Raw genomic sequence first — 17,043 nt, forward strand, 5'->3', positions numbered from 1 at the left:
AGTTTATTATTTGACAGCAAATAAAGACAACTGAGAATTCATTAAATACAAAGAAACAATGCAAGTATATATACAAATACACACAGCACTTATGGGTTGGAATTAGAATCTATACTGTGCAGTATCTTTTTCAATAGGGAATACAACACTACGTTTTCAATTGTTTTTGTGCTTGTTGGCAAAAGGTGCACATTGGAAATGTAAGTGTTATGTTTAAAAACAGTAAGCAAGGAGTTCAGGCGTTCCAGGTAATTTGCAGCTAAACAAGAACGCATAGTACTGTAAGTGCACAGTTGACAAAAACAATTTAATGCGGTCTCTTTCATGCGAAAAGGTTGGTCATTTTCAAAAATATCAAGCAATTTTCCCCCAACACAGTGTGCATTGAGTGTTTTTTCATGTCTTAAGTTCCAATGCAAACACTGGCAAAATAAAGTGCATGCAATCAACTGTTTGCTGTTTTTGACACACAAAAAATCACATAAAATAGGTGTTACAACTTCAAAACAATAGGACACATCAGGTAGCAATTGTTGTTCATTCGATAACAGGAAATCTGGAACATTTTCTTTTATTTTAATTTGCTGTGTTATAGGACCACAAAGCAATGTTGCAAAAACATCTAATGCTGCTTCTTGTAGATCTGAATTTTTGGAACGCACACAGTAAAGAATAGCAGGCTCTCCATTCTGATGATATAAAATTATGTCTCTAACAATTGTTGAAACTTTGGTGCTTTGTTTAAATAACATCAGCATAAGTAACTCACAAATTCTCTTTTTGATTTCAGGAGTCGCATCATCACATGACAAAACATTTGAAAAATATCTGAATGTCTTGTCATTACAAATGTGAAGTTCAAAAAAGTGCTTAGTGTTGGAACATACACTTTTCAAAATATTTAAAGTTAAAGCAGTTAGAATGTCAGATGTTTCAATTTGCATGTGTGTAAGTAACCAGCTCAAACATAAAACAATGTTGGTGTCGGAGTATACCTTAACCAAACTGTTAATAGAAACTCCATCAGTAATTGTAACAAAAGGTATATAAAGGCATTGGCAAACTCCCAACACTATTTGAGTTCTCATGTCCAACTTATTCGAAAAAATTGGACTGTGAAAAAAATCTTTAGACATTAGTGTATACATGCATTGGATGATAACACCGTCTCTATTGCACAACAAAGACATACATTCAGTTGGATTCCAGGCAAAAACAGTTGCAGACAATGTAATAAATTTAGATACACCCCATACAGAAATGAGTAGATGATCCAGCTGTTGATAATGCATTGCCAGTGAATGTGTCGATGATACAGTTTCTGAACTATACCTCATTTTGGCGTTAATGCCAAGAGCATGTGCTAGTCTATACCACAGAGTTGTCCATAATCCTGATGATACAAAGTCCATAATTGACGTTTCCTTATTGTTTAAAACTATTTCTAGTGCCATACCAATAACACCATCCAGTAAACCAGTATCCCAAGGAGGTAGAATGTCCACCTCGGTCAAGCTAGAGACAGCCGAAACCATTATCGCAAAAAAATCTGTTTTTAAACATTGCAAACTAATCCCAAGACAACTCAACTTATGAATCAGTAAAGTACTACAAAGAGTTGTCGTTGGTTGAGTGGACCTTGATAATATGTGACAAAATATAGTGAGCTGATCTTCAAGAAAAGTCATAATGTTACCATCTTGTGTAAATTGTAATATTGTTGTCAGGATGTTCAGCAACAGTTCATAGGACTGTGTATTTACTTCAAAATCAGCATTAACTGCATTAAGCAATGTTGACTCAAGGCATGACCCAGGAAAGTGCACAGCTACATACTTGCTTATAACAGCATTATGTTGGCAACAAGTATAAACTATTTTAAGGCTATTATTCAGAACCTGTGGTTGTTTGTTAGGAATTGCAAGAATGGCCTCAAGATATGTTTGTTCTTCAGAGAATAATCCTGATATATAATCATGAATCTGTTTTTTACAGTTCTGAATAGAAAATGCAATGACTGGTACATACAACAAAGATGTCAGACAAGACACAGCAAGAATGACTTGCTGTGAAATTGTTTGGTCAAAACAAGCTATTTCAAACACACTTCTGACTACACCACTTGACAGCAGAGACTGATAGATTTTGCACGTGGCTTCATTTTTTCCATGATCACAACTTTCACACATAAAAATCAGACAAAGCAAGGTTTGCTCCACAATCTGAGGAATGCAAGGTTTTGAAATAATTTTAGCCAATATTGGAATTAATTGTTCCATGTAGGAAGAAAAACATTCAACAGTGTTCTTTGTCTCACCAGAATCTACAAAAATGTTTCGAACGTTAAAATCACTTGCACAATATGCAGTCAGTAAAGCCAGTATTTCCACAATAACTTGTGGTAACCAACTTGGTTGTGGTACAGTTTGTTGTTCTGATAGTTGGGACAAACACCTAGTAACAGTGGTTGTTATACACAAGTCCTCACAAAGCTTCCACAGTATTTCTGCATTACACTTGGTGGTTAAAAGATTAGTAACAACTCGAATCACTGATGAAAACTTCTTAAAGTCCTTAGAAATGCCCTTAATAACACCTGGAATGGACAAATCTAAATCAATTTTTATTTTTGAAAGAAATAAGCTGTCATTAAGAAGCATCATTGGTGTAGTTAATTGTATATGATGAGGATCTGTGGCTTCCAATAGTTCCTGCCAGTCCTCTTCTAAATCAGTTTCACAATCACTTTCATCAAGTTTAACAATATCGATGCTGAACTCACTGTTGACTTTACTCACAGTTTTTTTATTTGCAGCAGCTATGTTCTCTTGGGGTTTTTTTATTTGTGAATGCCCTTTAGACAAAATTTTTTGTCGAGCTTTGCGCAAAATTTTGGATCCACTTCCCCTTGATATTAATTTTTGAGACATTTTTTCTTTTTCTTTAATTACAGTTGCAGACTGCTCAATAGTCAATGGAGAAGGATGTACATCATCTTTTGAAATTAAGATTTTGGACTTAACATAAGGATGCTTTAACAAAAATGGCCATGTCAAACGCTTACTTGGGTCCTTTGTCAGAAGGCCTGCTAAAAATGATCTAAAATTGTCACTTATTGATCTTGGCCACTTTATGTCATCCTTGATAATTAGGCTGACAAGCTGGAAGATACTATTTGTGTAAAATGGTGGCTTGCCAACAAACAATTCATACAAAATACAACCCAATGACCACAAATCTGCATTGTGATCATATGGCCGTTCTTCAACCAGTTCTGGTGACATATAAAGGGGAGTTCCCTTGATTGAGGTGAGTACTAATGTATTCATGCTCATAGCTCTTGCAAAACCAAAGTCACACAGCTTGACCACCCCACCCTTCCCAATTAAAATATTTTGAGGTTTCATGTCTCTGTGTAAAATTCTGTGTGAATGTATGTAAAACAGAGCTGAGAGTAACTGACAAGCAATGTCACAGACTTGCTGTTCTGACAATTTTCCATCATCTTCTAAAATTTGAAAGAGTTCCCCTTCAGCAAATTCTGTTACAACTACAACTTCATTTTCTGTTTCAAAATGATCCAAAAGTTCAATAATATTCCCATGCTTTAATTTTGACATAATATCAATTTCACGTCGGAGGTTTTTCAGATCTTTCTCAGCTTTCCCACTTTTGGGAATAAATTTTAGCGCAACAACTTGCCCAGTGTATTTTTTTCTTCCTTTAAAAACTTTGCCAAATGAGCCTTCTCCAATATGCTCCAATTTATGATAGTTTTCCATCAGTATAATGGTAAGCTAATGGAGTTGAAAAAATATCAAACAAAGAAAAACAAATTACTTGCTAAAGGTGGGCCGATAAGAATGTTATTGATCACTTGAACAAAGTTTAATTTTTATGTTTTGCTAAAATAGAAATGAAGTGTGTTAATTTATGGTGCATACACAGGCACGACAAATGCTACAGAAAACTTCAATTTTGCGAGATCAGTCCTGTCAATAAAAAACTTCAAATATTTTTTTCCAATCTGGACCCTGAATCCCTTATCATCTTGGTTCTCACTACTCACTTTATAAGTCTGCTGCACTTTTAACCAAACATAGTCTGCGTATTTACCAAAGACGGTAACGCCCCATATGTTGCTGGCAAGTTACACCAAAAAAGTAGAGGTACCTCACCCCTAACACAAGAATGTAAAAGTCTAATTCCATTCCAAGCAACGATTTTACGAAGTTGTTGACTTCTTTTCTTTCCATTTTCAACTGCATTAAATCAAGGGTTAAATGTAGCGGTTTGCGTTCTTTTATGTACTTGCGTGCTAACTGATCTCTATTCTATTAATGATCTCTATTAATAAACACGTAAACTTTTTTTTCCAGTCGACAAAACGTTGGACGCCCATAACTTTGCCGTTTCTCAATGGATTTCGATGATTTCTGCATAAGTTGCATGAAATGGCATGTAGTTTCAAAAAAGATTAAAAAATTAAAAAAATTCCAACGATTTATGAAACGAATATTAATGTACATTGTCATAAATCGGTCATAACTACTTTTATTGAACCGCGGCCACGACTATTCCTACACTGTTGACAAACATTAAAAACCCTTTCCAACCATACCAAATCACTTAGTATGTGTAGGGCTGAAAGGTATGTTAACATCTTTAACAGAACATTTAATACTGATGATGAGGTTGAACATATTATTAAACATTATGTAATAAATAATTTAACATTACTGTTATTTGCTTTTTAAAATGCTGTCTACTCTAAATTACTACTAAGGTCTTTCATCAACACATTATAACCGGGGGTAAAAAAATCATTTGAAAATTATAGATAATACTCGAATATGTGTTTTTAGACATGTTTGAACTGTCTGTTTTCATAATTCAAAACAAATGCTGATTTTGTGTTCATAGATTTCATGTGATTTTTGCAAGAGATGGACACACATGAAATGTGCTCCAAACGCTCCAAAAAGAAGTTTTCGTTGCATCCTTTGCAAACAATTTAAATAAACTTGGTTTGCATTTGATGTTGTTACGTTAGCTTCTTGGGAAATTTTATTAAATATGCGACATGGGTTCAAGTGGTGCGCAATCAAATCAGGGTACAGTTAAGTGACGTCAATTGGTGACGTGCATGTATTATAGGGCCAAGCACTTTTCAGTGAAGTCACTGCACCGATTGAAGTCACAGCACCGAGTGACGTCACACCGCACCGATTACACGACTTATACTGGCACCAACGTCTTCGAACCACTTTTGCCACCAGCATGTACGGCAAAAAAAATTGACAACTACATGTGAATAGGAAAATCGTCCAATCTTCTAAAAAAGAAAACTAGTAAAATCGATGTGAATGTTGCAAGATTGGCGTGACCGATACATTAGGCCTAATTAAGTTATCATAGTAATTCAATTTATGGACTTTTGCAGATAACAATAGCGTTGGTCTGTTCGTGGTACTGTATACCAGTATAACTCAACATTTATTTACGGCGCCCGTGTCGAACAGTGGCGTCGCGTGTCGAACACTTAGAATGGTGAAAAAGGCATAAATCGACACCCTGCATGTAACCAATACTAACCTCCAGGCGGCATGATAAATTGCCCTATCTTGAGCGTTTCTGTCATGTAATTATATCGTTTTGTGACCTACAGTTGACCTAACAAAGGGCGTTTTAGATTCACCGTGTAATCAACATGTGTTGCAATGTGACTTGCGCTTGTGGAATGACTGCGCGCCTCAGTAAGAGTTAATCGCGTTCCTGGCGTTATTTGCCTGTTTGCTTTGGCTGTAAAACCTGCGCACCGTTTTGTACAAATACATTTCAACTGTTTGTGACTCAAGAAAACAACAGTTTGGAAATTTAATCGATTGGAAACCTACCGACGATTTAAGGGGAAGGATTAGCGTTGCTTATTGAAGCGAGTGTACGTAACCAAATATGAAAAATTCTTAGACTAAAAAGCCTACTTATCGGGCGATTGTCATCCGCACTCATCCGCACCATGTTTGCCACCCGCACAACAAATTTTCACATCCGCACCAGTGCGGATGGTTACACAGGTTGAAAAGCACTGCAGTAGATCATTCAGCACTATTGTATTGTTGCGTCATAAACACGTATCGCTTGTTTAAAACATTTCGCTACAATCAAGTTTAAAGAAACTCTTTGCGTGTGTAAGGAGGTTTAAAGAAATGTTGTATCTTATAGAATGGAAATAGTTCGTTGTTGAATTAGACAGAAACAGCCATGCTTTCGTCAAGAAGGGAAACTAAAAAGTAGACAATTGGAGTAACTGCGCGTGCAGTCACGTCGTTGAAATATGAGCTATGAGTGCCCAAAAACACATTAGCCCTGGGCCACAATTTGAAAAAAATTCGTTGGTTCGAAACATTTTAAAAATTTTGATCAAACGTGTCGACTTGAATGTGCACCTTACTTTCTAGGCCGTACGCTGTTTGTAATATTCCACCTGATCGGAAGTAAAGTTGTTTCGTTCGAATATTGCATTAATTGGTATTTAAAACTGATTTTGTATCGCTTTTTAAGGCTGTATTGAGTTTGGGATGTTGTCGTTTTGCAATATGTAATTGTGTGTAGTAATGCGTGACGAAATTTTTGATTTTTTTTGACAACTTCGAACGAAACGCAGTGAAGTAGACAATCCTGGTAGGTCTGTGACGCAACAATGAGCTAATGCCAAATAATAATAAGCTGTTCAGCATACAGTGTAAGCCTAGAATCAAAGAAGTGACAAGTTTGACAACAAATTTGAAAATGTTCCGAACCGAGGAATTTTTTTAAACTCGCCTTAAATGTAGCCAAGAGCATAAGGAACAATACATTAGTGCTTATTTTTTACATCGGTAGCTCGTATGCCAACGAAATAACTTTCAGTCCGACAAGGCGACATCAACCTAAACTAGTGCGCATTCAAGGCAACCAGTTTGACAACAAATTTGAAAATGTTCCGAACCAAGGAATTTTTTAAACTCATCTCAAATAGAACAAGATACCGATGCGTAATTTTTGCATTGATAGCTTGTATTCCAACGAATTGATTTTCGACCCAATTTTTGTGGACACATAACTAGAAAAAGTTGTAGATATCCTAAATTTTTTCCCTGAACGTACAATTTTATGACCTTGTGCCGATTACAGTTTACCCATAACGCTGATTTGTTTTTTTTAGAAAATTGTCACAGAAGGACCAAAATTAGAAATCCGCATGGCAGCTCTCACTCTTCCCGCAACATTTTCCCTCATCTTGTTCAATTTGTCCAATCTGGCAGTTATGCATTTTGTTCACATGGAAACTGTTCTGAAGCATCAAAGCGTAAAACGAACGTTGCTACCAATTTTTTTGGCACTTCACTTAATGCTGAATTATATGGTGAGTTCTTGTTATTTGGATTTGCAGTGTTCCTTTTTTGTAATATTTTTGCGTGAATGTATTGTTTAATGAAAGTAAGAGAAAACAATTCTGCATCATATGTGTATAAAAGTTATGTTCTAAAATAATGTCAGCAGCTGTATTGATGGCGGTAATAACAGAATGCCCGACAAACCTTTCTTACGGCCCGCGGGTTATCTTATATATTTTCACCACATTACTTTTCGTGGATCCAACTATGTGTCACCGATAGGTCTGACGTCAGAATGCTTCAGGTAAAGATTGGCTGAATATGCATTGGTTTGGATGGGATTTATATATTAAAACGAATGCAGCGCAGCGAAAAATTCGTTTGCGGAAAAATTTTTACGTTGAAGCGAAGAAAAACATTTAAAATTAACGGCAACTAGCGTGCCTGGTAGTTATATACTTGGGCTTCGCGTGCGCCTATACCGGCGATTGATTCTTGTTCACAAGAAAAATAACAGTACACGGACACTAAAGTTTATCTGTTATATCTTTTGTAATTTCATACAACTAAAAAAGATAAGAATTCGTAAATACTAATATCTTAGGACTTCTAACTTTTCTAGACAATTAGGATTTATTTTTCGATTTAGTGTCTTTTCTTTGATAGGCAGTAAAAACGCACACCAAAGCTGCTCAACGAGCTAGTTGCCGTTAATTCCAAACGTTTTTCTTGACTAACAATTAATTTTTGTTTTGTCCACAACAATTTCTTCTTTATCTAAACGTAAAATTACCCCCAAAAAGAAGTTGCCGCTGTGCTACACTCGTTTTACTGAAGAACTTTTATCCAAATCAATTCATTTTCAGTCAATTTTTAACGGTATGATTGTAACCTCAAGCCCATTGATGACGCGAATTCGGAACCATGAATATCATGTGATAGAATCTATTCAGTTTATTTTAATAAAGTACAGCATCTAAATTTTCATTGTTGCTGTTATTTACTTGGAGACAATGCGCAAATCCCGTATTAGTTAATTTTTTTATGTATATGATGTGTAGCAATTATTTGTTTGAGTTAGCACAAAACATTCTTCGACGTTTTTGGTCGATATTGAATATAGCAGCTTTTGTGAAGTAAAATATTGTTCTTTGACTTAGTCATACTTTGACGCAATTTCAAATGTTTGACCTGAATCACCTTTATGAATTCTATGAATGGCAATTTTAAATGGCTTTTTTGTACACAGACAAACTATACGAAAAACGCTTTTATCAATTGACATCGTACTTCATCGTAGATTTTTTGATTCCTTACTGAAAAGCCTCTGAAAACAAGAACTCGGCCAGTTCAATACAACATCGGAATTTCAGGAAAGCAGACTTGTTACCTTCGGGCTGAAGGTTCAACTCCCTTCAGTGTTGTTGGTGACAGCAACGGGAGGAACATTGTCTGCCCCCCCAGGTGGTATCTTCCAAAAGTAAGTATTTCAGTTAAAATGCTATCTCTATTCCAGGAGGAAAAATTAGCCACGGCTGTAAAGAACTAGAGTTTGGCAGAAGGTTCGACCGGGTGGATATCGCCATTCTGGCATTGGGCACGAACGACCTCGCTGCTGGGCGTGACCACAATCACAGTAGCCTGGAAGCAGAAGGTCAATTGCTTGTTGAGACTTGTCAGCAAAAGTACCCGCAGGCCAACGTAAAAACATGAAAAACGAGCAAAATTCTTTTTACAGTTCTTTTTTAAACTCCAGATCGTTTTGGCTGGAATTCTGCAGCAAACGGGTTTTCATATATCTTGTGTTCCCAAATCGAACATGTTGCTGCAAAATGTCACCATTGATTATGGATTCAGCTTCCTTGACTACAACATCTCCAACGACCGCGTGAACTGGGCAGACAACCTTCATTTGTCGGATGTTGGTCTGTTCCATTATATGGAAAGTCTGGAAGTGATGCAGAAAGCCGTTGGTTCTCTGTCATACATAGGCAAATATTACTTGAGTTGTCAACTACCATATATCTCCTTTAATTAGGGATTTTTGTCGAATAATGAATAGTTTATCTTTTAATTTCAAAATGTGAGCCAAGAAAATCCCTTCCATATATCCTAACAAGTAAAAAATGTCGATCTTCAACATGTATATAACTTTTTTTGCCTGGTCAATGTCCAATTGTATTTATATTAAACCAAATTCTTTTATGCAAAGAGCATAGAAGTCCAACAAACAATCGCGAACCCAAAAAAAACAATGTAAAGAAGAAATTACAAACCTCTCTCTTGCTTCAGCTGCGTGTTCAACTATACCGAGTCAACGAAGGTATACCCTGGCAGATCATCAGTGACTCCGAACACAGCGAGTGTCTGTTCAACCCGGTTCGTGAATCAGAAAAGATTTTGTAGTTTTGCCAGAAAAGCAAAGTGTGCGGTTACCGAATTGGCTCGTGCTTCAAGTGGATCCTCGGGTGATGCAAAGAGTGCCTCCACCAAGGTGGTAATTGCTCCAAGCCGATCCTCGGGTGATGTAAAGGGTGCCTCCACCAAGGTGGTAATTGCTCCTAGCCGATCCTCGGGTGATGTAAAGGGTGCCTCCACCAAGGTGGTATGTGCCCCTTGCTATAAACATGAACCAGAATTCAGTTCATAAGATGCTCGATCGCCGAACTTGTTTTGTGAAAGCTGTGATTATGAGAATGTTGGGAAGGATTTGCATAATTCCTTTGACGACATTTCGACTATTGTATATGGCAAGTCGCCTGCTGGTAATGTTTGTAAAAATAATGGTACAGTTTCACCTGGCAGTTTTTGTGTTAATAAGGAGCCGGTTTGTAGTTCGCCTGTGGCAAATGAGGGTGTTGGGAAAGATTTAAATGGTTCGTTCGACGAAATTTCGACTACTGCATTCGGTAACTCCCCTCTTGCCAAAGTTTGTTTTGAACCTGACGCCATATAAGAAATACATGATTCCATGGGTAATGAAATTGGAATAGACGTTGAGACCAAGGAACATTTTGCACATAACGACGATGTGAATATTAACGGTTTGTTTGTTCTGTCTTTGCAAGAATGGAAAGCAATGGTTAAAAATAGGCCTACTAATCATTTTACTAGTGATTTGTATGTTGAAATTGCGATCAAGCAAATTCGTAAAGTTTACTTCGGTTATGTGTCCAATGACTCCAATAGTTATTTGATCAGTTTTGTAATTGACGAGTGAAGTTTGTTATTTTCTGGTCTTTTGTTGATAAAGTTGAGGGTCGAGTAAAAATTTGTGGAAAGCGAAACCATCGTTTGGGGTGTAGCAAAAGTCGACTTGTTAGTGGTAATTTAAGAAACAAGATTCGCAAATCGATGAAACATAAAAGCGCTTTTTAAGAACTTCGCAAACTATTTAACAAACGTTGGCTGGGAGCTCATACCCACTTGCCATCACTATCCGTTTTGAACAACATAAAAAGTGAACGTGAAACTGGAAACCGATTCAGTAAATTGTGGTTTAATAATTTTATAATATTACTTGGAAAAGGAAAGCCATACATTTATCTGTTGCATTCGGTTACACTCGCCCCTGTGTTCGTTGTACAGAAATGCGCAAATCTAAGCGTTTAATCAGGTTTGCGCTGTGGACGTTGTCTATATTTAAGCCACTGGGAGCGTGTTGCGCCGAATGGAAAATTACAACGATTTTCAAGTTTATACGTTATTAATTAGAAACCCAAGCCAAGGTTGCACACCGCTTCCAGTTGCAACTTGCGTGACAACAAACCATGATGCTATTTCAATCAGTCACTTTTTGGAAACCTTTTTGTTTCATTGTTTGAAAGTTTGTTGTGTGACGCGGAAGCCCAAACCAATAATCATCGATGTTCGATGGCAATGTGGAACGCAGTTTTAAAATCATTTTGTCGCGAAACTTGTCGAAGAATTATATAATCGTTGCTTTAAAATTGCAACAGGCGTTCCTGCTTCTGGCGACTTGCAAAAAACTGTGATTCACAATTGCTACAGCCATGCAATGAAGGCCGCAAAAATTTTGTGCAATAAGTATTTCGAAAGTTTTAAACTAATGAGAACCTATTTGTTTTCGGTGAATGTTTTTTTAGTTGCACAACAATTGCAGAACTTGACGATACAGTTGAAAGGTTTATAGTTTTGACCAATTCCAAAGCAACATCGGCATTAGTTCAACTTCATTTTGTTCGTTTTAAAGTCGAGATCAGAAAACTTCAACCGCGACACTGACGATGATGGTGTTGGTGTAACTGGCGCCACAGATTATGTTTTCACAAGTAAAGAGTCGGACAAAATGCAAGAACGCCAATACCCTTTTTATTTAAGACACAAAACTATGGATTTTAGCCTATGTAAAGAACTTTCTGATTTTATTTGGCATCACATTCCGTGAAGACCCACTACCATTTTTGATACCGCTCTTGAAACACCTTGCCATCAGTCAGTGCCGTGGTTGGACTTGTGTTCGCTTTGTTACAGACCATGTGGAAAAACGTACCGCTCATTGACACAGAATGTTGCTAAGACTCACACATATTATAGTTGGATAGTTAACGGATAACGTTGTCGATTGTTTTGTTTCAAGGACTATCAAAATCTGCAATTTGGTTGATCCTGGTCGGTTTGGATTTCTAACAAGTATTTTAGCAAGACAGGTATTTCGCGGAAAAACGTTCAAAAATTGTCGCAGGGCATTTGATGGTTTATTTTTTAATGATAAATTACGTGAACACGTCTTTGTTCCAATTTTGTATAATGGGCATTTTGTGGTTTTGTGGTTTAATAGCTCCAGTAACCAACTGGTACTGTATGACTCCGCTGCAGGTTCACAGATAGATTTATTGAGTTTATTCCGTAAAACCTTCGTCCCGATTTTAAGCTCTTTTACTGGTTGTAATGTCTTAATAAAACTTGACTCAATAGTCACCCAAGAAGACCGAACAAGCTGTGGTTTGTGTGTTTGTTAGGCGGTGGAAACGATAACTAGAATCATAATGCGTTTACCAGTTAAGCAATTTAGCGCCTCAGAGTACCGAGTTTGGATTGTGTACGCATTAGTGCAGGACTTGCTTCGTTGTAATGATGTTATTAAGTCGTAGATAGAGAAAAACAACTTTGTCTTATCCGGTCTTCCAAATGTATTTAATAATTGTTGGTTTAACTCTGTGTTGCAAACAGTTAGATGTTTGTTTGATGTGGTTCCTGTTGTCAGTGGTAATGGAAATGGCTTGAAAGTAAGAATTGCTAAATTTGTTTGTTGCCTCGCGGGTAATCAGGTAGAATACTCCTTGTATTTGCAGTTGGTTAAAGATGTTTGTGCGCACCTTGGTTGGACGTTAGGTCAGCAACAGGATCCCAACGAGTTTTTAATGCTTATTGACTTTATTTTTAATTTTTTTAAAACAAAATTAATTTTAAAAACTTGTGAGCTCAATTTTTCGTTTAATTACAAAACATCCATCATTTGCAAGTCTTGTGGCGACCAGGAGAAATCTGAAAATCAACAACCTGTATTAAGTTTGCCTCTGTTTGATGATATCCCCGACAAAAGCAATCTAGGGGCTTATTTTGATGCTCAATTTTGCAGCGTTGCTCGGGACCGTTGTTCGCATTGTGATTTAGAAACACAAAAAGCTGTATTAACAGAGCTTACTGAAACGGCGGACATACTTTGCATTGGATTTTATAGAAATTTAGACAAAGTAAAAAACACAAAACGAGTTGTTCCTGATCAAACGTTGTCTGTTTCGCAAGGAGTTTCATTTGGGCTTGTGTCTGTTGTGGTACACATTGGAGCCGGGGTTAATTTAGGTCACTAAGTAGCTAACAAGTTTTCGGAATATGGAGTAGAGAAAATATTGACCGGAAGTTGCATCTTTTTTTTATAAAAAGTTAAAACCTGAAAACCGACCCATTCTGCCTCAACCAGTTACCGTTATTCGCAGAAAGCGACGCCGTTTTAATGAATCAACAGCAATATCAAGTGATCGCATCATTCATAAAAACATATCTTTTCAACACAAGGTTGACGGCAGTGACGAGTTTGTTTCAGATTTTAACTTTTTGACACTGCCTACGCAAGAGGTGTATAAGTTTGTTTCAAGGCAACTTACAGCGTCCCTTTCCAAATCGTTTCACATTGGAAAACATAGAACAGACTGTTATCACATTTGTCTGTACTACCACCAAAACAAAAATGATTTGCAAAATTTTAACAGAAATTTCGTTTCGGAAAAGTTGTCACAAAATGTGATTGAAAACCTATTGCGATTTGTACATCATTTTTTTTCCGGTCAAAATCACGTACGACAACGGGTTATTGGATGTCGGGTCATTCGGGAATCATATAGCGGAATGGAGTTAAAACAGGATACAGTTGTCCAAGAAAGCATGGTTGCCGATATGTTAAATAAAAAGGAAAACAAAGTTTTTCCTTTGCAAACAAATTGGGCCATTTATCTGGGCTCATTTTCAAAAACGGAGGCCCGTCGTGCCACATTCCTGACTTGAGAAATTCCTCTGTCGTCATTTCACGCGAAGCTTGATCTGCCGGATTTAAGTGGGTACGGACGTGTCGCCAGTCGTGCACACACGTGTACCGCTCAATTTGCGCCAAACCATTACGCGAAAACACCGGAAAACATTTGTTGTCGGCGTTCAATGACTGCAGAACGATTGAGGAATCCGTCCTCTTAACACAATTATTTTTTAACTATGCAAGACAACTCAACAGCATCCAAAGCCGCTTCCAATTCCAGACGAGGAATGGTATGCTTTCCAGATCCCTGACTACAATGACTTCCCCATGACAAAGTAACACGTTATACTGTCGTCTTCGGCCATACTTCTGAGGTAACAAACGCTGCCACAATCGACGGACGAAGCGTCAGCAAAAAATGAAGTTGAAACCCAGACATGTTTTCTCCGGGTTGAAACCAACGGGAAATCTTCACGTCGTGGAGTCGAACCAAGCTGTCGCTCCACCATTTCCAACGCAAGCGAATTGTTCCATGGACTTCCTCGTCCCAATCGAGCTGCTGTCGGCACAGTTCTCGGTAAACCAGTCGAGTTTCAAGTACAACCGGTGCAACAAACCCTACTGGGTCGAAGAGTTATGGCAAACATTCCACGGCGGGACAGAGGTTTGTCAGCCAAATCGACATTAAACCTGAAATCATCATCAGCAACGTTCCAACCGATCCCGAGGACTCTTTCCTGCACTTGACCAAGAAGCGCGACGTCCTGTACTGCTTTAGCCGTTACGTCATGTGGCACCGTTTCCATTACTGCTTTGCTTGTTGATATCCATTTTGTCAATTTAAAACCACCCGTTGCCAACGGATTTCGTAGGTCCCCGACCAATCTTATCCCGGCCGTGTCATCCGCGGCCGTCGTCAAACAACCATCAACGTAGAAGTTGTTTCGGACGACACTAGCCACTCGCGGGTCAAAGAACTTCCTGTGCTTTTTGGCGGTTTGACGCAAACAAAACGTTGCACAACTGGTTGACGATCGTGCTCCGAATAAATGTACTTTCATCCGAAGGGCTGTCGGCGTCTTAGACATGTCCCCGCCCGGCCACCACAAGAACCGCAGTGCATCACGGTCTGGCGGAGCTACCAGCACCTGATGGAACATTGCCTCTACATCGGCTACAATTGCAATGCGACCTTTGCAAAATCGCATCAGCACCCAGACGAGTGAATTCACCACATCCGGTCCCTTCATTAATCTGTCATTTAACGACTGACCTTCAAACTTGGCGGCGCCTTCTCTGGTTTCTTCGGATTAGTCACCGGGTGATGCGGGAGGTACCATATTGGATTATGGAAGTGCAAGTGCTCGTAGCTTTGCAACCTTCTTTTTGCTGGAAATCGCAGAACTTTCTGTGTCAAAAGGACATAAAAAGGACATTTGTCAACTTTTTATGTCAAAAGGGCCTGTTGTTACAAAAAAAAATATTTCCAAAATACCGTCATACTGTGTGCAGAGAAACGGTTCAAATAAAACATAACAAGCAAACTAGTCAACTTAGTTAATGTCGATCGATTTACCTTTCTAATGCTTGCAAACAAGCGCACAATGTTTGTTCATATTTTAATCCATTGTTAGTAAGCAACAAATCGATGAAAAATGATACTACGCGATTTCAAAACACGAGGGACCAAACTTCTTGTTTTTTAAAACAGTTTTAAAATTTTGTTCCATTTACTAGGTTTTTAAGCCCTCTCAAAAACGCTAAAATTTTCAGCGGATTTTCCGTTTCATGTTTAGTATTCTAATAATTCCACCCTATAGGTATTCGGGTTCAGTTCCGGTTAGATTGACAGTTTAAAGAGCATATGACATGAAAGATTAAAATAAGAAATAATTAAAGTAAGAAATGCTCATAACTTTTACTAATTTTAGGCAAAAAAAGTTAAGTTTAAACCCTTGCGAACGAAATCGTGCGAAAGCGATATTATAGTTGCGTGACGTCATAGAAGGCGCTCGTGCGAGAACTGCCAGTGAGCCTTCTGCATAGGAATGAAAAACATTGTATAAATGGTTTAGTAGTTTTACATTAAACAGGAGCACAGCAAGTGAACAAGTGCAACAAACGGATATTTAATGTTAATTTGAGCTGTAAACAGACGGACGCTGTTTTTACCTATCAAGTCTTATTTAGTTTCGTAATAATAAAGTTGTTGCTGGGTCAAGGTGCTTATATGGTCAAAGCATTTATGATGTCATATTATTCCAGTTTAGAAGTCAAGGCATTTATGATCGCTAACGTCAAGCAAAAACTTGTCAAAAACACGACAGAGAAAAACCGTTAGTGGTGTGCTTATCGCGTCAATTATTACTTATTGAAGCATTGTCGTTTAGACTACTCCAGGCTAAAGATAAGTCCTAATTAAACTTTCTTTGGATGAACTGCCGAATAATCGGTTTCGGTCACAACCTAATTAAATGATGCGGTACTTCACCGGATATTGTTCAAGTTCATTGTTACAATGAAATCTACAACAATTAACCACCAATACATTTTTTCGCAGTATAGTTCTAACCAGAAATTTTAGAATCATCAGATTAAAGTCACCACAAAGGTGAAGTTAAAGTTATGATATCACAACCAAAATGTCGTCATATTATGTCCCTGAGCGAAGAAACGCACCATCCTTGACTTATTGAAGACAGAAGCCTTTCTGCAATACAAGGCGCTTTTTTTTTGCTGCAATACAAGGCAGTTTTTGACGCGAACGCCTTGTATGGCGTTAAATTCGCTACAGCGAAAAAGGTTTACGTTTGTTGGTCGCTGCTACGTTTAATGCAGTTTTCTGCTTTTTTTAGTTGACATTGAACCTAAAAATTTTGGAAATAGGTTTGTTGTGGATGTACCTTCAGTTTTACGAAAAGTTGCCATGACCGTGTCACCTGCACCTTTAAACTTTAGTATTCTATGTTAAAAGGAATTGTATGCAAAACCAAGTACACTTGAATCACGTTAATAAATTATATCTCTTCCAGGATTATCAGCAAACAATTTACGAACCTCATTTGAGAATAAAAAATCTAACAATTAAAGTGAAAACCAATCCAAAATTTACAGAAAATATACGCTTAACCGTCGAAGCAGAACGGTATGGTTGAATATGTTGTCAAAATG

General features: G+C 37.7%; 2 protein-coding genes across 2 annotated transcripts; both read right to left on the bottom strand.

Moving 5' to 3' along the window:
• Positions 1–4,199, bottom strand: LOC145887705 (serine/threonine-protein kinase 36-like). Its single transcript, XM_082978891.1, has one exon. It carries the CDS (start codon positions 3,780–3,782, stop codon positions 90–92), a length of 3,693 nt encoding a protein of 1,230 aa, XP_082835017.1. The 5' UTR covers positions 3,783–4,199; the 3' UTR covers positions 1–89.
• A 10,016-nt stretch (positions 4,200–14,215) lies between these two features.
• On the bottom strand, positions 14,216–15,122 carry LOC145917776 (uncharacterized). The gene is made up of 2 exons (XM_083003058.1): positions 14,490–15,122; positions 14,216–14,431 (listed from the first exon to the last, which is right to left on the bottom strand). The coding sequence occupies exons 1-2, from the start codon at positions 15,120–15,122 to the stop codon at positions 14,216–14,218; spliced, it is 849 nt and encodes a 282-aa protein (XP_082859184.1).
• Positions 15,123–17,043: the final 1,921 nt, after the last annotated feature.

Source organism: Ascidia mentula, chromosome 1 (genome assembly GCF_947561715.1).
Source record: "Ascidia mentula chromosome 1, kaAscMent1.1, whole genome shotgun sequence".
NCBI classification, from domain to species: domain Eukaryota; kingdom Metazoa; phylum Chordata; class Ascidiacea; order Phlebobranchia; family Ascidiidae; genus Ascidia; species Ascidia mentula.

Bases quoted from the DNA above. Each gene is read 5' to 3' on its own strand.
- LOC145887705 (XM_082978891.1), bottom strand. From the start codon at position 3,782: ATGGAAAACTATCATAAATTGGAGCATATTGGAGAAGGCTCATTTGGC.
- LOC145917776 (XM_083003058.1), bottom strand. From the start codon at position 15,122: ATGAAGGGACCGGATGTGGTGAATTCACTCGTCTGGGTGCTGATGCGA. The intron at 14,432-14,489 runs GTTTGTTGCACC...CTGTGCCGACAG, and splicing joins TAACTCTTCGACCCAGTAGG to CAGCTCGATTGGGACGAGGA.